The sequence below is a fragment of the Antennarius striatus genome, chromosome 3 (assembly GCF_040054535.1).
Source record: "Antennarius striatus isolate MH-2024 chromosome 3, ASM4005453v1, whole genome shotgun sequence".
Classification (NCBI taxonomy): domain Eukaryota; kingdom Metazoa; phylum Chordata; class Actinopteri; order Lophiiformes; family Antennariidae; genus Antennarius; species Antennarius striatus.
This window is the reverse complement of record NC_090778.1, coordinates 6,608,344-6,630,279: the sequence shown is the minus strand read 5'-3', so window position 1 is coordinate 6,630,279 and position 21,936 is coordinate 6,608,344. Positions and strand designations below refer to the sequence as shown.

General features: G+C 41.8%; 1 protein-coding gene across 15 annotated transcripts in view; it reads left to right on the top strand.

Annotated features, from left to right (window-relative positions):
- Positions 1-21,936, top strand: part of fbrsl1 (fibrosin-like 1) — a 346,529-nt gene that overhangs the window by 150,922 nt on the left and 173,671 nt on the right. For all 15 annotated transcript variants that reach the window (XM_068311270.1, XM_068311263.1, XM_068311262.1 and 12 more), the window contains one exon: positions 20,190-20,291. In XM_068311270.1, the coding sequence (XP_068167371.1) occupies positions 20,190-20,291 (102 nt within the window). The remainder of the gene's footprint in view (positions 1-20,189; positions 20,292-21,936) is intronic.

Here is a 21,936-nt window from a genome sequence, read left to right as displayed (position 1 = left end):
ATTATTGAAAATCCAACAATAAATAAAGTACAGTACACAACTGGGAATGGTATTTTTGGTTTAGCCTGGAGACAAGTTCATTTGGCTTAAATCACTTTTCAACTTACATTACGTCTCCTGGAATCAATTAACAACGTAAGCCGAGATATACCTGTACTGTAACATATGAGGTTTCAAAAAAAAATCTACATTATAAGATTTTCAGGTGAACGTAATCCCAAGATTGACCTAATGCTATTTTTGAGACGCAAAACCTCTAAATTTCTCAAATTTCTCACGTTTCGAGATCTTTCATAAATACTTCATCAGAATTGTGTATTATCATTCAAGTAATGTCATCATCAGTTTCTCATTTTTTAATATAATTAGAATAACACCATATTATTTTGGAATGGGACCATGTGGTATGACATAACTACAATTTGCCACAACTCACTGTCCCACTCATTTGATATTAACCATAGAATGAAGTCATTAAAACTTTGTTGGCATGCAGATTTCTAAGAAACAGAGATTCACTGAGTCTTCATCCTATTCTGTTATTCCATGTGTTACCAGTCATGGAAGCAGTTCCATGTCAAGGGGTTTGCCAATTAGAATGTGTAGTGAATCCGCTAGTAAACTTATTAAATCACTATTATCCCAATTAAAACAATGGGCATGATCCTCTTCCACAAACAGCATCCTCATTTTATGTAGTGTACATCCCGACAAGCAGTGCCTGTCAGATCATCTAATATTGTGAATGTGCTCTCTCTCTCTCTCTCTCTCTCTCTCTCTCTCTCTCTCTCTCTCTCTCTCTCTCTCTCTCTCTCTCTCTCTCTCTCTCTCTCTCTCTCTCTCTTTCTCTTTCTTTCTCTCTCTCTCTCTCTCTCACTCTCTGTCTGCGAGAGACTCAAAACCCAGCACATGACAGCATTTTGAGGGATCATATAGATGCAAATGCAACCATGTAATTGGACAAGCAGTAGATCTGTGCTCTCAGGGCTGTACGCTGTCATGTCAACGGCTGATCCCATCTGCTTTTCATCGTTTCATTTTTTTCTCTCCAAAAAACCTGATTTCCATACCAACCCAAAGCTTTAGAATCCTCTCATCCTTTCTTCACCGCCTCCTCCTCATCTCTTTTCTTCATCAACGTCTCTCTTCCACAGCAACCGTGAGTGCTGAAAATAACAGCAAAAGGGCACATCATAGCCAAACACTTAAATGTTGGGGTGGAGGTCTCCTGTGAAACATCTCTTCTCCTTCTCTCCCCCATCTCCATTTTTCTTATTAAGGTTCCAATTATCTTAGCCTTACTTCTTTTGTATCTGACATGTACAAATCCTACACCATCAGTCTCCTCTGCTGGTACTGTCCTTTCTTTTTCTTGAATGTTTCCTCTTTGTCCTCCCCAAGCCTTTCCTGACCCCTGGTTATTCTCAGTCGCTGTCAGATTTTTTTTCCGGTCAGGTGCGTGAACTGCTTGCTTTCTGCGTCTGGTCTTATGGGGATTTAAAACATTCCTTATGCAGGCCTACATATGTTGATAGATAAAAGCCAGTGTGATGGTCATGTGCTACCGATCTACCAATTTGCTGCAAGTCAAAAGAGCAATGATCCTTAGCTTTAAAAAAAAAGAAGACTTGGCTCGGAGGGATTGTGAGGAGGACGGTGCCAAGACTTTTCCTTCCATGCTCATTTACGATACCTGGAAGGATTTTTACATTGAGCTGACATGTGTAAGCCACCAGATTTATCTGTTATGTGTGGTAATCATAAACACTTTTACATTGTACTGTATTCCAAAACTGAATAATGCATCTGACAAAATGTTTAAAAGTTTTGACAGATGATTAAGATATATTGATCTTGTAATCAAGATTTTTTTTTTTTTTATAAAACATGTGTTACGCAACCTATAACGTGAAGAATTGACATGAGTTTGAAAACAAAGTTTTCCAAAAGTTTAAAATCCTCCAGTTTGCATCCGCTTGCAATGAGAACTAACTTGTATGCAAAGGTATGTTTAATGTTATGTAGGATATTTATCTCTACCAGCTGTAAGCCTGGAGGGGATCATGCATTTGGTCATTTATTTGTGAATGTGTATATGTGCATCTGTGAATCTGTATGCGCCTGCAGCAACTGTCTCATACTGCATGAGCCGTCAACTTGATATATTTTTTGTGCATATTTATGACTGCATGTGCAAGGACCTGTTGTGGTCGCAGTAATTCAGTTTTTTTGAAAACCTAGTTCAAAATAAATTCATTTTATTTTGAGTGCTGCTTCTGTTTCTGGGACGCTGTAGCAAGGCATTTCCGGCAGATGTTCAGGATAGAAATGAGGCTTACCTCACGTGTTAGAAGCTACGTTTTGTCTCAAAAACTGACAGCAGATGCAGTTTGCTCTCATCTTGAACCAGAAACATCTGTAGATCAATTGCATATCCAATATGTTATGGTCCTCTAAAGTCAGGCACGATAGGAGATGAATAGAGGTACGTTTTAATTATCTTCACTGCCATCTTGACTGTTCTCTGCTCTAAAGTTCAGAATTTTTTCCAGATGCAATCATTTTGACCTCAAAACGACAATTATGCTGCACAACAGACAGCTACGCATTCAAGAACAGAGGCAATTTCAAAAGATATTTTTTAAGGGAGATATTTTGAGTTTTTATGTAGGAAGGGGCAGGTGGAACTGATAACATTAATGAGGTTTTGGGCCATTAAATGTCACAGTCGGCCCTTCTGGTAAGCCATAATGCTCAATTTGGCCCAGGAACTGAAACACAGGAACAGAATGCAGTTGTTATCACCTGCTTCTGGCAAAAGCCTGCCAAGATGACAGCTTTGGCCATGATGGACTGTCTCAGTATACATGGTGTAGCCTCTTTGTTGGGTAGGCACACTGAAAACTTAAGAAGGAGCCTTATGCACTTTTATTTTTATATAAATTAAAATAGATTTGCACATATTTTCTGATTAATGCCATATTGTTGTTTTCCGCTTTTGTTTAGAACTAATTTAACATGATATTATGTAACTGACATTGGATATTTGATGTCATATATGTTCTCATGATAGCAGTTTTGCTAGTCAGCTCCTATGTGTGGCACCACAAACCTGTCTTAGCTACCTTTAGCGCTAGCTGTTAACACTGGAGTATAAATAGTTGCTTGAGTTTCTTCAAATGTCTTATTCCAGCAGAGATTGCAGTCACCAGGATGTCGTCTTCTTCTCCTTTTGGCTTCTCCTTTCAGGGGTCGCCACAGAGAATCAGTTGCCTCCATCCAACCCCATTTTCTGCATCCTTTTCATTGATTTTTGTTTCTAAGTTCACAATGAAGATTATTAGTTTCCTCAACACACATACTGTAAATAAATAGATACGGGCACAGAGGTATACGTACACACTTCTACTCCCCTACCTCTCCCTTCCTTTCTTCGTCCAACATATAACACTTCCTCCAAAATGTTCTGGCTGTGTGTGCTGTGCAGGCATGAGATAATGTCCCAGAAGTTTTTCAAGGGCAGGACGGGAGCTCACACATCAGAGGGAAGCCGCGTCACGCCGAGGCTGATTCATTACATGTGTTGCGTCTACCTCCTACGAAAAAGCCCAGAGCACTCTGGTGGTGTCTCTCGCTCACTCTGACTGCAAACTACCTCCAGACTTCTTACCTAGACCTCATCTCTCTAAAAAAAAACTGTTTGCGTCTCTTTGAAATGCTCCCTCTGCTCTGATGACATGCCCCCAGCTCCTTACCCACAGATTAGCAATATGGGCATTTATGAATATTTCAGGAACCATTGCCGCACATAAAACTTGGAATTTTGTTTAAATTTTCCATCGTATGTCTTTGAAGCCCAATTTTCCCAGATTGGTTTTTCCTTTCATACATGGTAAACAGAATGCCTTCATTAAACTGTTAGTGTGTTAATGGTTTCATTGTGAGCCAAGTGTTAACCTTGCACATTGTGTGTGTGTGTGTTGGTCTCTTCAAATGTTTTGTATAGATCCAGTTTTTTGCAAGTGCTCTTGGGGTGCATTGCTCATGTTAACTACTCATGTTAACTAAGGCCTGGTGAATATGTCTTGATGTGGTTCAGTTTTATTTCATCACAGATACAGTGGTGTCTGATCACATGTGGATTTCTAAATAAAATGAATTTTATTAAAAAATAAACAATGCAGTAACAATAAAGAAGAGTTTCACCACACATTTTTTCTACCAGTGAAGATATTTATATAATTTTTAAAACTGTCAAGCAGATATCAGGTTCATATTTTTTTAATAACCAGGAGTGAAAGGGGGCAGCATAGTGGCACAGTGGGTAGCACTGTGGTTAGGTTCACGTCCCACTCTGTTTGGAGTTTGCATGTTCTCCCCGTGCCTGTGTGGGTTCTCTCTGGGTTCTTTGGCTTCCTCCCACTTCCAAAGACATGCGCTTCAGGTTAATTGGTTGGTCCCAAATTGCCCGTAGGTGTGAGTGTGTGTGTGCTTGTCTGTGTCTGTGTGTGGCTCCGTGGTGCACTGGTGTTGCACCCGGAGTTTCTCCTGCCTCACGCCCTCAGTCAGCTGGGATTGGCTCCATCCCCCCTGCGACCCTCTACAGTGGATGAAGCAATTGATGATGAATGAATGAATAAATGAATGAAAGAGTAAAGGGGGTACTAGATATGTTTATTTATGTTGAATATTGGGCATAACCCTGTGTGATTTTTGATTTGTTGTCTGATATTAATTAACAAATACAAACTTTTGTATTAGCCTAAAAAATTTTAGTTTTCAGGAACTATGCATGACGACACACCATTTATTTAGAATAGGAGGTCCTTACGTGGCTACACATGTAAAGTGTTTCATGTCCAGTTTGCTTCTGATGACTGAATTCGTCATTGGTTTAAAATAATACGTAAACTGGCTAAATTGATCAGTTGGTTGTTCTTGCAGCTACTAGAGATCATAAATGGCGGAAAAGTAAAAGTAATACAGTCCTAGGTTTATAAAGACAATCCGTGATCATTACTGTTTGCGTTCTTCTTAAATTCAGCTTTTTTTATTCAAGATGAAAATGAAGTTGAAATTCCTCCAGCAACATGTTGAAAGATTGTTTGGTCCAAATTTGGAAACATATTTTCAAAATTTTTGACATTTTCTTTAAAAACTGTTGCAATTCATTAAATTTAATGAATTGGTGTTTCTTGATGAAAAGCTTTGGTAATTCCACAGACCTCAGAGCTTGAAAGTAGTTGACTATTGAAGAAATTGAGCACAATTCTGAGCTTGCACTAGGGAGTAGTATGACTAAGCCACTGTGGCTAAGTGTAAAAGAATTGAGTACACCACAAAAAGCCACATTCTGTGTCTAAGACAGCGGCGCAGCGCACTGACAACCAATGCTTGTCGTGTGTGTGTGTGGGGGGGGGGGTACCCCCACACAGGGCGGGTATTCTGAGGGCAAAATCTTCTGTTCAGTTTACCTACAAAAATACACTAAAGTCAACAGTTCAAGCTGAACTATCTGTATTTCTATCCTACTTTATGCAGGTATAATTGTGAGATTCAACAATTGAAAACTTGCATTCACTATTTGGAGATACAGACATACAAAATATTACTCAATGTTTACTTGAAAGTTTTACTTAGACTAGAAGACATTTTTACTTTGACCACCACCAAAACCATTGGTATGCCATAGTTCAGTTTTGTTTTGTTTTTTTAATTTGATAATATGATTTTTCATTTCAACTTAAAAGGCATGAAAAATAGCAAATGAGGTGAATACATATTTACATACATCGCTGGTTATTCCTGCCGGTCATAGGGATTTAAAGTCTAAGACTACAAAAAAGTATTGATAATATCTTTCATTTACCTTCTGATCGGTCTGTCACCACTTCTACCCCCTCTCAACATTCACCATTTGTTGTTTAATTAGAATTTTAACGCAACATCTACCATAAAACACTGGATTCTTAATTTTTTTCGATAGTCCTCGCCTTGTCGTACACCAATTTGCGGGTTTAGCTTGTAAAAATAGAAACATTTTGTTTTTCATTGGACGAGAGGAGGTCATGACTCGAGTGCATATTTAATGATCGAGAACGTTCGGGTCACTTCTGCTATTTCCGTCGGCATGCGGAAATAGCGGCGAAAAAGTTGTAAGTTTTAGCCTTTTTTCCATAAAAATAAGAACGCCACTTTGGCTACACAGTCTAAAAACCTTGTAGCCAATCTGGAATTTACTTCGCCTATGGCGAAGTGGCGAATGGCTAGCACAAGCCCAGCAATTAAATAGATACGTTTACTGTCAAAATCAAATCTTGTGTCATGTCAATTTTATTGCAGTTCATTTACGGTTTAGTTTTACAGCAAGAATAAATATTGCAATTCTACATCAGACGCGCCATTAAAGAGCCATGTAAATGTAAATTTGCCTGCCTGAAGAACAGTCTAAAGTTAGACTGATTGCAAGTTTCAGACTCCTCTTCATCAAGCATTTTCTTAATCACTTGCTCATTTCTGTTACCCCACAATCTCATCTTCAGTGTTTTAATTAATGTTGTGTTGAATGATAGCTAATCTTAAGGTGTGTTTTTGGTGGACTTGTTAAATAGGGGGCCCTTTTTACTGTGCATACGTCAGTTTCAGTTGATAATTATTTCAGATAACGTTAGAGGAAATTAAATATTTTTCAAAGTATGTGTGAGGGTGACAAAGTTATCAAGTGCAGCTGCAGTAGAGACTGTGAAAGTTGCACTTTCAAAGATCATTTTCAAGTGTTAAAAAATAATTAAAGGTGTTGCAGCATTGGAACAGTTTTACGACTTTAAAAGATTGGTACATTGCGGTCAGCTTTGAAAGTGAATGAGGTGAAAACAATGTGTTACATGACCTGCATCTGACTATAATTTAAGTTTTCCTTGACTTTAACCCAGCTACTGAATTTAAGTTGTGAAAATCCCTGCATGTATTCAGAAGTTATGCCATTTTGAAATCTGTCTGGACTACTGATCTGTCTTACTAGCAAACTCTTATCAGCTGATAACAGTGTTTACGCGAGTGTTATCTCTGGCCATTTAAGGGTTATAGAGTTGAGAGTCATAACTGATAAATCCTTTCCACGTCAAACTGTAGCAGAATCTGTGATTGATGCTGCAAGCCTATAGTTAAGGTCACTGGTTTTGCCAGTGCACAGGGCTGCATATTGGATGAAGGTTTTTTTTCCAATATGTTAAGGTATCTATGTCCAATCAAAATGTGTTTATTATAGTAATATAATCCATTTATAGTTCAGCATTAATGCTTCAAGAGCTATTTTTGGAGTCTCCATTTATTTGGTAGAAGTATGTGACCATTGCCTGTCACCTGATTCAAAAGTCAACTTTACCACTTTAAAAGCAGCAGTAATGATAGGGAGCAGCACACAGCAGTCACTCAATTGAGCCTTAATGGAGGAAGTAGCAGCTTTTATTCTCGAACAGCTGTTAACATTATTGTTTGTTTTTAGCACTTCTATCAATGAGAGACATGGATATGGAGGTCATGAAGTTGTAATTATAAAAGTAATGCTGTTTGTTGTCTATGCAAGAATGCCACAATGCATAATTGATTGTTCAGAGATATTTTCATAAAAATAATAATGTAAAAGTTTAAAATTTGTTGTTGTTTTTTTTCTTTTTTAAGGTTAATATTCAATTTCAATTTTCAATTCAGAGCTTAAGGGTTAACAGCCCCTCATTATACATGTAGCAGTTATTGCAAATTTTTATCCAAACTTGACTTCTGAAAAAAGATGAGATGGAACTTGACTGAACTTTAAACTGAACAAAAAAGGTTAAAATACCTGAGGACTGTGATCTTGGAGTACATCATAACTTGACTTCCCATTAAGTGCTAACAGCAACAGCTTAAATCAAGTATGTCAATTACCTCATTTCCTTCACACCTTCTCTAGGCATTGTGCGTAATGTAGTCTTTTAACAACATAAGCATCATGAAATTAACTTACGAAATCTACTTACGAAATTAATTGGTTCTGGAGGAAATTTCTTAAGTAGAAAATTTTGTAAGTAGAGACGCGTTTTCCATGCAAATGCCTTAATCCGTTCCAAGCCCCCCAAAATTCAGGCATAAATGTTTTATAAAGCATAAAAATGCATCAAAATATGTAACAAATACATGTTATAATTAGATTATTACACAATGAGAGTTGTGCATAATGTAAAAAATGAATAAAGAATAAAAAATTATGGTCATTTACCATGTAGCTGCTGTCCTCATTGTTTTTTGCCATCTTTGGTTCATGCGCGACTTGCCTCACGATGCCGAACAACAGAGTGAATTCCAGTCCTGCTTTTGAACTTCTCGAACCACCCACGTGATACCTTAAACTGCCGGTGTTCTTTCGCCGACTTTCCCTCGCCTGAATTCTCCTTCACGAGGTCATTAAAAATGACAGCTGCGTTTTCGCAAATTATTTACGTAAAACTATCTGAACACTTTATGGGTCGAGGGCCAAATGACGACGCTTGCATAGACACCTATCAAGCTACACATAGAGGTCCCTCTTAGCCAATGGGATGCCAGGAAGATGCTAGGTAATAGCCAACCACAGAGCAGCTATAAGAATGTTGGGTTCAGGAACCTTTGGGAGCTGCGAGTAGCAGTCCATACCGTATTTTTACCTTTGGTATCCTGACATGTCTTTCGTAACAAAAGGCAATATTTTCCAGTTGAGGCATTTCGTAACTTGAAATTTTCATATGAAGAGACGTTCATAAGTAGAGGTACCACTGTAATCTGTTTTTAACTCAACATAAATATTCAATGAAACATTCATTCATTCCTTTTAATTAAATATCAGTGTTGTGTCTCACACCTAGATATGATAGTTATCTGATCTTGTCTCTTTTTTGTATCACCTGAAATAAAAACAAACATGAAAGATCTGTGGGTTGACATGCCAACATCATACCTGTGAAGGTAAAGGGCAGTACTTTTCACCTCATCTCTTTCTGTCTTTTTCTCTTTGAAAGAAAGTAAAGGGAATCATACCATGATCATTATCCAAGACGAACTTTGTAGAAATTTAAGAGACATTGACAGAGCCACTAGGCACCACTGTCACAGCCTCTGTGACCAGACCATTACCCTCCAAAAGGTTTTTGCTGACCACTAAATACAAGTGTGGCATTGCCAACAGCGTGTACCACAACCTGAAGCTGTTCTAGTGCTGCTTTGCATGAGCCCTCTGCTTTGGATGTCAAAGGGAACTTGCAAATATGCAAGTTGAAAAAAATTAAAGTACATCCTCCAAGGTGACACCACTTGATTTTCTCTTTTAATCACAAAACACTCTCAAAGCTAATGGTGTACACAGAAATCGAAGCATTTCTTCAGCAACAAGAGAGGAGTGGGGACTGCAAGATGTTGGCTCCAGCAATGCTCAGCAACAGCTTTGCTCTTTTGCTTTCCTTCCAATAACGTCATTAGCATTTTGACATTATCGGCCTAATTGCTGTTGGTAGCTCTGAGAAATGTTTTCCTAGGAGTGGGAGTCAGGGGAAAGAGGATGGGGGTGTTCTTCTCTAAGGCCTTGTGCTTATCAGTGCAGTACAGATACTGTTCCCATAGTTCTGGCTGACAGGTGAAGTATGTGTGTGTCTGTTGGTTGTGATTGTCCATGTACCCCTGGGACATGTGCTGAGGGATGGGTTTTTATTTGGGAGCAGGTGCACCTTCTCTGCACCCCATTTTTCTTTTGTATACTGTTCCCTCACTCCCCCAGGAGGCATACAGGGAGAGTGATTTAAGAGACCCGTGGTCCCACAGGGAGTGCTCTCTCCTCACTTCGTCTGTTCCAGACCGGGCCTTGTGGGACTCTCCGAGTCTCTTGAGGGCCCCGTTGGCTGAAAATCAGGCCAAGTAAGCGGCTTCACTTTCAGGTTGACTGCTTTGTTACAGTGTTAGACGGTCGCAGTGGCCACCCCAGTTAGCTAGAGTTGTGCAGTGCAATTATACACATGCTGAATAGCTAATGGGTCATGTCCTCCAATTTGTTTGCTCCATATCTAATTTTTGCACGTGTCAGTTTTGTTTTTTTACTAAAAACACAATCTTTCTGTGATTTCACAGGCTGATGTTTGTGAGCCGGTTTACAAATGTGATGTTTTTCTGAGTGCACTGGAAGAGAGAGTCATGGGGGTATTTTAGGCCTTGTATAATATGTGTATCTCTTTTATGTGGTCATTTATTATAAGGTGAGCTCTATGAATAATGTATGATTAAAAGGCATAATGGATATACTGGGACTCATCAAAATAAAAGCAAAAATCCATTTGCTCTCCCTGTTGTAAATTCACTTGCTTGTCCTTGGGCTAATTTCCAACTTGGGACATGGTGGGGGATTGAGTGCATATCTTGATAGTGATTTTGATGGAAGGATGTGTTGATTGTGTGGTTAAAGGAGGGGTAGGGGGTGAGAACAGAGAGGAGGAGGAGAAAATGTGAAATAAGACATGTATAAGGAACAAAGCCAGGAACGTATTTCTCCTGATGCCTCCCTCCTTCATCTCGCTCTATCCCTGACTCTCTCTTGCTCGCCCTCCCTCTCTCACGTCTGTTTCTCTCACCATCTTGGAGAGCCTTCCCCTTGCCTCAGAGCAGCTGCCACTTCTGAGTCTCAAGAAAATGAAGGCAGATGAATCAATTTGGCCTGTGGCCCTAAAGTGCACTTGTCTGCCCCCCAGGCTGGGTGGGGGGGATAATGAGCCGATAGATGGAGTTGGTGCTGGAGCACGGCACTGAGCGTTGAGATGCCTTTGCCTGCTGCACAACTGGGTGCCCCTCACCTACACACATACATACTATCACAATCTCCTGATGTCTCCCTGAGTTGCGGTAGCAGTCTGTCAGTGGGTTAATGGGGGTGAGAGTCCTCTGTGCAGGACACTTTTCAGAGCAAATTAGAGGAAGGATCTCTATCTGTCTTTTTCAGCACTTCGATCTTCTTATTGCCCTGCATCTTCTCCATGCCGTTGTTTCTCTGATGCCTGAGATCAAACTGGAGCATGGTAGTGCAGAGCAGCATCAAGGCAGCAGAATGGAACATGTGGGCGGGGGGCAAGGTCCAAGATCCTTGGGTAATGAGGATTGACACCGGGACAAGGCTGAGTCCCACTCTCCCTGAACGCTGTTGACAGGTGACGGGAAGCTGGGGAAAAACAAGGTACAGTGAGAGGAGCTGGAGCAAGGAGAGAAAAAGTGAGGTCAGGACTAACAGCTTCTCTTTTTCAAGGTGGAAAAAGTGCAGCCATCCGATGCCCCATTACAGCCCTTGCAACTTGAAGGAGGGGGGATCAAAGTAGCAGGACAGCAAAGCATCACCCGCCAGCATTGAACCAACTCCCCACTGACAGCCTGTAGACTGATTGACACTACTAGGTGGAACAGGAGGATTAAAAGGAAAAAGAAAGTTATCCCAGCCTATCATGAACTGATGTGAACCGCCGCTGTCTCCGCCTTGACTAACCCTTCTTTTAAACACTTTGGGACTTCACCCAGAGTTAGAGTAGTATAAATGAGCAGACCCAAGTCGGTGCTGCTCAACTTGGGGGGAAATTAAGATGCTGGAGGGCCTTTTGAAGATAATTAAAGAGCACAGAGCAGCAGCCTCCAGAGAGATACTGCATACATGTTCAATACCGAGACTAATGCAGCTAATTTCCAGTACATTATTCATGTAAAACACAGGCCCTTACTTAACTATGTATTTCCTCTTTTTTTTTTTGCCATCTTCTTAAGTCAAACTGGCCCACACATAAACACTGATTAACCATAGTGACTCGCATAAACGTAATTAACCTTGTCCCTGTACTGCATGGGTCAAGCCATCAATGTAAAACTTAAAACAAAACTTAATTCACACAAGAAAATTAAAAAAAATAGAGCTCCTTTCAAAACCAGGTGACCATGGACTGGTCCCTCGATGCCGCCCAGTATCCTCAAGCTTTGGGCATTATTACCTTGAACTGTGTCATCACATTTCAATAGAGGCCATTAACCCAACCCTGAAGCTCCCTTGCTTGTCTTTTAACATTAATGAGTTCACAAAAAAATTAATGTTTACAGTTACCTCTACTTACGAAGTTAATTGGTTCCGAAAGAAATTACGTAAGTAAAAAAATTACGTTAGTAGAGACGCATTTTCCATGCAAATGTCCTAATCCGTTCCAAGCCCACAAAAATTCTGACATAAATGTTTTATAAAGCATAAAAATGCATCAAAACATGTAACAAATACATGTTACGATTAGATTATTACACAATAAATGAGCGTTGTGCATAACGTAAAAAACAGAGAATAGAATAAATAATAATAATGATGGTCATTTACCTTTTAACAGCTGTCCCCATTGTTTTTTGCCCTCTTTGGTTCATGCGCTCCTATGTCACGATGCTGAACAACAGAGTGAATTCCAGTCCTCCTTTTGAACTTCTCCAACCACCCACGCGATGCCTTAAACTCCTTAAACTTCCTTTTGTTTTAAAAATGTGTCGATTGTAGATTTTTGACCATATTCTTTGGCAAGATCAACCAAACACGTCCCTTTCTCATGCTTTTCTATGATCTCTTACTTTGTTTGTAAGGACAAAAAAACTATTTTCTTCGTCTTTTCTTCTTTTCTCCGTCACTTTCTTGGGGTACATAGCGAATACGTACTCATAAAGTTATTATATTTACGCAAAACTATCAGAACTCCTCATGGGTCCAGTGCAGAATGCTGAGACACTCCATTAGCACCGTTGTAGCTCCACACAGAGGTGGAGTGACATCCCTTTTAGCCAATGGGATGCCAGGAAGATACGTAATAGGTAATAGCCAATGGCAGAGCAGCTATGAGAATGTTGCGTTCAGGAACCTGTGGGAGATTCAATTATCAGCCGATGCTGTGTTTTTATTCGAGCATCAGCCAACACTGTGTTTTTACATTACGTAAGTCGAAATTTCTTTCGTAAGTACAGGTATCACTGTACAAGCTGAGGGTTAATTAAATGCTTCCCCAGACAGGAAATTAGTCCCTGCTTTAATCATATGCGGTGAGGGTTGCCAATCTTCTCCAGCATTGTTGAATTCCCACCTAGATCAATTGCTCTTCTGTCCCGTTGAACAGTGGCACTAGAAATGCTCTTCCCACACAGCATCATTAACCTAGTCAGCTAATTAGAAGCTGTGCTCTGATCAATAGCCAAGTTGATTGCTGACTAGGAATGTAGACGCTGGCCCCAGAGGAGACTGAAACACTTCAGGCGCGTTCAGGAATTTGTCAGCAACACTGATGCTGGGTAAACAAAGTAATCAGCGGCTGCTGTTGATGGCGACGTGATCTGTACCTTGACACTCTGTTTGTACCTATGTGTTTGTGAAAGAGGATTGCTCCCTTTGTGATCTCCTTGAGTGAGGTTGGAGGAAATCAAAAAGACCACTATGTACTTTTAGATTCAAGTAGTGATGAGGCTGACAGCTAGTTGAGAGAGAGTGAAAGTCTCAGAGGGGAGGAGGCTAAAAGTGAAAGTCAAACGTGATTAGGCCCACCCGCAGGTTTCTTTTCCTTCCATCTCATCACTCTGATTGCTTTTGCTTGGTGGTCCCTTCTCTTCTCCACTGCATTCACACTAACCCACCCACGTCTTGTCAGTATTGACCCCAATGCACTGCTAATGCCCCTTGGCCAATCAGCATGCTTGCCCTGGTGGCGGCAGGGTAATTAAAAGGGAATTGTGTCAACTTGGCATTTGAGCTGGTGGCCATGAGGGTAGACAAACAGTCTCTCGGCTGTCTTGCCTCCCTGCTCTCCCAGCCAGGTGGCAGTGTGCAGGACCTGTCAGATTAGCTGATGACCCTTTTAATTCCAGCCAAGCCGGGGGCTATAATTGATATTTACTGGGAAAGGTTAATTGTAGCAGTGATCTGCTTAAATTACAGTGGAGATCAGGAGAGCGGAGCCAGCTAGCACATGTGCCATCAGGGAGCTGCTTCATGCAAACTGCTAGTCAAATGGATTACGCCCTGAGGCCACCGCCACTGTATTCTAATGTGGGGAAGTAACATGGGACATTGTGATAGGCCGGTGCTCCACCAACAAAGGCTCTTTCTTGCTGAGCTTGCCAACCTCCCATCTGGCTGGGAATTTGAGTGCATGCCAACTGTGGGTCTTGATGGCTCGCCATAAAATAGGCCATCCATGTTTGTAATAAGGTTCCCGTAATGTGGCATGTGGATGGTGAAATGCATGATATTTTGTGCATATATTTGATATAATCTAAGTATTCAATGAACATAAAAGAACAGGGAGTAAAGAAGTAATAGTTTTTGCTAAATGTGTTGTAAACTTGTAGAATTTTTATGATAAGCATGTATGTCATTTAGCAGTCTTCTCTTCTACATCATTTATCTGAACTTTATTGACAAGAATAAGCGTCTTTTGGATTTGAGTGGACTGGGGTTAGATATTACTGAGTGCACCCTTTTGACAAGTATTAGGAACATGTACAAATTATGTACAAATACTGAATGTATTTTGTTTCATACTTTTATGAAAAGTAATACGAAACTGAACACACAAAGCTTCAACTATTAGTGAAATTTAGTTTGTCCTGTTACTTAAATCAGTCAATTTCTAATTAATTTTTAGGAATTACCTGAATTTGTATAATTATTTTTGAACACAACAGTAGCTGCATGCCTGTTGCTGACATGAGTACCAGTGGGTTGAGGTTTGGGGTTGCAGGTGTTTTTGCTACAGCCAGTTCTGCTTTGCATTCAGCCAAATCACAAACTGACGCTAAGCTCTGAGGCACCATGCATTTTCCTTACTTTAACAATAGAAAGACCATGTCCCACTTAAAGTCTTTGTATTAATACTGTTACACATTGATGCCCGAACTTTGGAGGTAGTTTTAAAGGAATTTTGAACATAAAAATACAAAGTCCTTACATCCAAATGCTAACATTATGCTAGTAAGACTCTACATCAGCAATTAGCTATAGTTTACAAACTAATTTTTAAAAAATGTGTGTTTAACAAGAAGACTACCTTACATGTTCCCAGATTACTGATGCATGTGAGTGCTGGCCTTGACCTAAACCTGTGTTACTACACAGCTCACACCATCCTTTTGGATGTGAAGGCATTGTATTGGTTATTGAGAACTCAGTGCTCGGTCCTGTTTCATTTTGCTATCCTTGCCCTATTGATTTCTACATGCCGTGCTGCATTGTCACACATTATTGCAAAGGCTTACTGGTCCCTTTCAATATGATATGAAATCAGCCTAAGTGTCCCACCATATCATCTTCAGTTTTATTAACAGTTTTTACTTATGGAGTTCCGCGGTGCACTGGTGTCGTGCCCGGAGTGTCCCCCTGCCTCACGCCCTATGCCGCCGAGATAGGCTCCGGCTTCCTGTGACCTGCTGCGGCGGTTACAGCAGTGGTAATCTGAAAATGACTGACGTATGGAGTTGTAGCAGACAAGGTTTGACAGGAATCTCCATGGACTATGATCTTTGCCGATGACACTGTGATCTGCGGTGAGAGCAGGGAACAGGTGGTGGAGAAGCTAGAGAGTTGGAGGTTTGTCCTGGAAAGGAGAAAAATTAAGGCTAGCCACAGTAAGACAGAGTACATGTGTGTGAATGAGAGGGACTCAAGTGGAAGAGTGAGGTTACAGGGAGAAGAGATCAAGAAGGTGGAGGATTTTAAGTACTTTTTAGGTAAACAGTCCAGAGCAATGGAGAGTGTGGAAAAGAGGTGAAGAAGCGTGTACAGACAGAATGAAACAGGTGTTAGGTGTGATGTGTGATAGTTTCAGCTAAAATGAAAGGAAATGTGTACAAAACTGTGGTGAGACCAGCAATGTTGTTTGGTCTACAGACAGTGTCACTGAGGAAAGGACAGGAGACAGAGCTGGAGGTAGCAGAGATGAAGATGCTGAGGTTCTCTTTGGGAGTGACCAGGATGGATAGGATCAGGAATGAGTACATCAGAGGGACAGCACGTTACAGGTTTTGGAGATAAAGTCAGAGAGGTCAGACTGCGATGGTTTGGACATGTCCAGAGGAGAGATAGTGAATATATTGGTAGAAGGTTGCTGAGTTTTGAACTGCCATGCAGAAGGCCTATAGAGGAAGACCAAAGAGGAGGTTTATGAATGCAGTGAAAGAGGACATGAAGTTAGTTGGTGTAGGGGAAGACCATGCGGAAGACAGGGTTAGATGGAGGCAACTGATTCGCTGTGGCGACCCCTGAAGGGAAAAGCCAAAAAGAAAAGAAAAAGACTTATGGAGTTGTGGTGTGGGTTGATAGTGTATTAAGCCTGTTGATGGTGTGGGTTTATAGTGTTTTAAGCCTGTTGATGCACCATGGCCTCAAAGCTGAATGTCAAACTTTGTATATGAAAAGTTATGTGTCTGGTTTGAGTAATGACCACATGACTTCTTTGGATGCTGTACCAATCTTTCCACATATATATATATATATATATATATATATATATATATATATATATATATATATATATATATATATATATATATATATATACACATTTTATTTTTTTTAATTTTTTTTTTTAAAGTCCCTCTCACCCTTTCAGGGTGGTATCTGTGTGTCATCCTCAAGCTCGGGTTCTCTACCAGAGGCCTGGGAGTCTGAGGGTTCTGCGCAGTATCTTAGCTGTTCCTGGGACTGCGCTCTTCTGGACTGAGGCTTCAGATGTTGTTCCAGGAATCTGCTGGAGCCACTCTTCCAGTTTGGGGGTCACTGCCGCAAGTGCTCCTACTACCACGGGGACCACATTAACCTTAACCTTCCACATCTGTTCCAGCTGTTCTTTCAACCCTTGATATTTCTCAATCTTTTCGTGTTCCTTCTTCCTGATGTTGGCATCAGCTGGAATCGCCACATCTATCACCACTGCTCTCTTCTGCTCTTTGTCCATCACCACTATGTCCGGTTTGTTAGCCAGTAGCTGTTTGTCGGTCTGGAAGCTGAAGTCCCACAGGATCTTAGCCTTGCCGTTCTCAACCACCTTCGGTGGTATGTCCCATTGGAATTTGGGTACTTCTAGTCCATACCGGATACAGATGTTCCTGTACACTATCACAGCTACTTGGTTCTATCTTTCCATGTATGCTGAGCTGGCGAGCATCTTACACCCTGCTACCACATGCTGGACTGACTCTGGGGCTTCTTTACATAGCCTGCACCTTGGGTCAGATCTACTGTGGTAGATATTGGCCTCTATTGCCCTTGTACTTAGGGCCTGTTCTTGTACTGCCATGATCAGTGCCTCTGTGCTGTCTGTCAGTCCAGCTTTATTCAGCCATTGGTAGGTCTTCTTGATATCAGCCACTTCCTCTATCTGACGGTGGTACATGCCGTGTAGGGGCTTGTCCCTCCATGTCGTCTCCTCCTCCTCCTCTTCCTCCTCAGGCTTCTGCTGTCTAAGGCATTCACTGAGCAGTTCATCTGTTGGGGCCATCTTCCTGATGTACTCTTGGATTTTTGATGTCTCATCCTGGACAGTGGCCCTGATGCTCACTAGTCCTCGGCCTCCCTCTTTCCGCTTAGTGTACAGCTTCAGGATGCTGGACTTGGGGTGAAACCCTCCATGCATGGTGAGGAGCTTTCTCGTCTTGATGTCTGTGGCTTTTATCTCCTCCTTTGGCCAGCTTATGATCCCAGCGGGGTATCTGATGACAGGCAGTGCATACATGTTGATGGCTCGGACCTTGTTCTTGCCATTCAGCTGACTTCTCAGGACTGGCCTTACTCTCTGGAGGTATTTGGCTGTGGATGACTTCCTTGCGGCCTCCTCATGGTTGCCATTAGCCTGTGGGATTCCAAGGTATTTGTAGCTGTCCTTGATGTCTTCTATCCTGCCCCCTGGTAGGTTGACCCCTTCAGTTCTGATCATCTTGCCTCTTCTTGATACCATCCGGCCACATTTGTCTAATCCGAATGACATCCCTATGTCGTCGCTGTAGATCCTGGTGGTGTGGATCAGTGAGTCAATTTCTCGCTCATTCCTGGCATACAGCTTGATGTCATCCATGTAGAGGAGATGGCTGATTGTTGTCCCACTTCGGAATTGGTATCTGTAGCCACTCTTTGTGATGATGTGACTGAGGGGGTTCAGGCCTATGCAGAACAGCAGTGGTGATAGTGCATCCCCTTGGTATATGCCACACTTGATGTTAACTTAGGCAATTGGCTTGGAGTTAGTCTCCAGGGTTGTCTTCCACTTCCCCATTGAGTTCTTGATGAAGGCTCTTAGTGTCCTGTTGATCTTGTACAGTTCCAGACATTCCAGTATCCATGTGTGTGGCATTGAGTCATAGGCTTTCTGGTAATCTGTCCAGGCGGTGCACAAGTTGGTCTGCCTATTCTTACAGTCTCTGTGTACTGCTCTGTCCACCAGCTGGTTCATCTGTGCTGCTAGACGCTTGTGGAGTGCTGTCAGCTTCTTTAGCCAGTATGTATGGACCATATCCGGGCCCGGTGCTGACCAACTCTTCATCTTTGACACACTTTCTTGGATGTCTGCCATTGAGATGGTTACTGGTTCTTGTTCTGGGAGGCAGCTGTGGTCAGTCCTCATGTCCACCAGCCACTGGGCATCGGTGTTGTGTCATGCTTTTCTTTACCATATGCCCTTCCAGTATTTCTCGACCTCATCTCTTGGTGGGTCTGGCCGGATGCTTTTTCCCTGCCACTGAGAGTACACCTTTGCTGGTTGAGTGCAGAAGGTCTTGTTTATTCTCCTGGCCTCAATCTCCTTGGTGTATTGCTTCAGTCGGGTAGCCAGAGCCGTTAGTCTCTGTTTGGGAGTTTCGAGTGCTTCAGGTATGGAGAGCTTGCTGTATTTCCTGGGTGCCCCTTTATTCACCATGTTCCCCTTCTGTAGCTCGGCTAGCTGGCTGACTACTCTCCGTGTCGCCTTTATCTTGGCCTCTAACCGTCTCTTCCATGGAGGGTATTGTTTGTTATGCCCTGTGTTGATCTTATATCCCAGCATCTCGAGGATTACTGTTGCTGTACTGTGGATCAGCTTGTTGGTCTCAGTTATGTTCCCTGTGGGGATGGTTCTTATTGCAGCGTTCACATCTTCTAGCAGATCTTCTGAAGGTACTTGACAACTTAGCTTCGGTATTTGTCGGAGGCTCCAGGTTTTCATTTGGGTCACGATCTTCCTTCGCAGGTCAGCAGCTCTTGTATTGAGGCTGTGTATGTCTCTTGTGGCTTGGTACCCAATCACGAATTGTGGGGGGGTGATATCCCCCCGCTGACCTGGCGTCCTGGCTCCCCCTTGCCGTAGCATTGTTGTAGTATTTCATCGATCTCTAGTTGTGACAGCAGTTTTCGGTTACAAATGTTGGAACACTGGGCTAACAGCTGTTTCTTTGTTAGCCTTGATTGTGGGTTTGGAAGCATCCATTGGTCCCACATCCGCCCCATATATCCCCTCTCTCTGGTATTACTTGTGTAGTAGCATTCCAACAACTCCATATTCTCCGTGTGTCTTGTTCCAGTAGCCCATTTGTCATCAGATTGCCCTGGTTCCCTAGCATCTGACGTGGACCTTGTTAACCCGGGCGACGTCCGAGCCGGTATGACAGTATATATATATATATATATGTATATAAAAGAAGCGTTCCCAGATTACATGAATCACTATTAGTAGGAATATGACTAGAGTGTTTTATAACCATCTTTCATTCACATCATACATGCACTGATAGCAGAGTTTTGACACAAATGATAACTAACAAGATATTCCTCAATGAAACACATTCGGTCTTGCCCAAAATTAAAGAAGACAGAATCAGACAAAAACAAACACAACACAAAATCAAAATAAGGCTGAGAACTTTTGAAAGGTTTATGTTGGCAAAGAGACACTGTGTGGTCTTCAATATATAACATTTCTTCCTTATCACTTGCTGTAAAGCCACTCCACAGTGATTTATAGTTTTTTGAGAGCAGCTTTTAAAATTATATTTTATTCCCTTCAAATGGATGAAAAATAACCAGAAATCACTGCCTCTCAGGGTACAGTGCTTATCTGTGGTTTGTTTCATGTGGTAAGAACATAATGTGAAGATGTCCTCTTTGCTCTTTTACCCTGCAGATCAAGCCTTTGGCGCTACGTCCAGTCAAAGTGAGCGAGACCGACGCAGTGCAGGAGCTCAGCTGTCCTCATAGGAGCAACTCCAAAGAGCAGCTCAGTGAGGTGAGTCCTTAGACCAAATGTGTCCCCTTTTCTACACCTCCTACTGAGAGCCAGGATATTCACTTTCATGGGCCAAGGCAGGGGGCCCTGAGGAGGGATACGCACAGCAAGGCAGACGACAGCAACATTGATGCTTAGATCAGAGGGCAACTGACGCAGTAGCTCCTGCTGCTTCCAACCATCACTTCCTAAAGCCCCTGTACACAGGGAAAACGACAGATTTGCTCAAGGCACATAGACAGGAAATGATTAGACTGGTAACACAGTATCACTTAAATGCCCTGGCATTGTTTAAAGCATGACAGGGTTAAATGTAGACGTTACCTAATGCGGTTCAGCCAGGTATGGGCCGACCTCACCAAGCCCAGAATGGAATGAGTTAAAGAACCCGTTCCAATTATCCGGTGCCAGCATCCATATGCCATCATGTTGAGAGGATCAGTAGGTGGCAAAGTGAAAATGGAAGCCAGGCGTGGGTTCAGCATATGGGATGAAATAATGCAATTTAGATACAGGGGAAGTAATGAGAATTTATGCAAAATCCAAAGTGGCTCATTTTAAATTAATGTAGAAATAGCTTCCTAACTAATGCCTGTCAAGCAAACCTCGCAAAACCAAATTCAATCAGACCACTCATTTAGCTGACGAAAGAAGGAAGAGAGAGCGGGAGAAGGGAAAATATGCAGCTTCCTTTTATAGCAGGGGTAAAATGGTGGAATTAAAAGTATTTTAATGAACTTCTTAATTGTGTTGTTTTAAGCTATTCAGCTTTACAAATGTCACCAGGCCTGTTTTTTTTGCATCCTTATCCTCTGTTCTCCAAGCTTTGCTGCTGTTTCCTTTTTCACACTGCCACCCCCCATCTTACCATCCCCCTCTTTCCTTTCCCCTCATACTATTTCTCTTGATTTTGTGTAAAAGGCTGTCTTTTAATGAAAAAGTAAAGAGGAAGAGGCAGCCTACTCGGATAAAAGATCGAGCTAGTTGACAGCTCTGACAGGGATATATGACAACCATCCAGAAGGGGGGGTTACATAAATAATGGGGGTGGTGGAGAAAGAGAGGGCAGAAGTGGCAGCAGTTGGAGGAGAGGGGGGTGGAGATGGCACTTTTGAAAATTGCTTGCAGTAATCGCCGATGGTGTTAGATGTGGCTTGTCTCTAATCTGCTGCCAAATAAATGGCACACAGATGCTGATTGTTGTTGCTACGGCATCCATATCTCTTATTGCCCTGTCTGCCTTTCTTCACCTTTTTTTTCTCTTTCCATGCATCTGTCCATCATTGCTTGCTGTTACACCTCTGTTACATCTCTTAGAGCCTGGACATGCCACACAGCGAGAACACTTACCAACATCCTACTAGAGTGTCTCTGTGTTTTCTTATTTTTTCAGCTCCATGAAATCTCCACCGCCACACTTAGAGCACAGCTAATTTTCCTAAAACACACTCCCCCACATCAAAGTAGCTCCCGAGCTTTAAGAGCTCTTAACTAATGATGCTGCATCTGCGATGAGTAAAATGGATTTCTTTGCCTTGCAGCCAAAGGAAAGAAAAACAAATGCGACATGCAGACGCGCCCGCCTGTAAAAACAGTCATGCATCAATTTGGGAACAGGGAGTGGAAAAAAAATGCAGGGGATGCT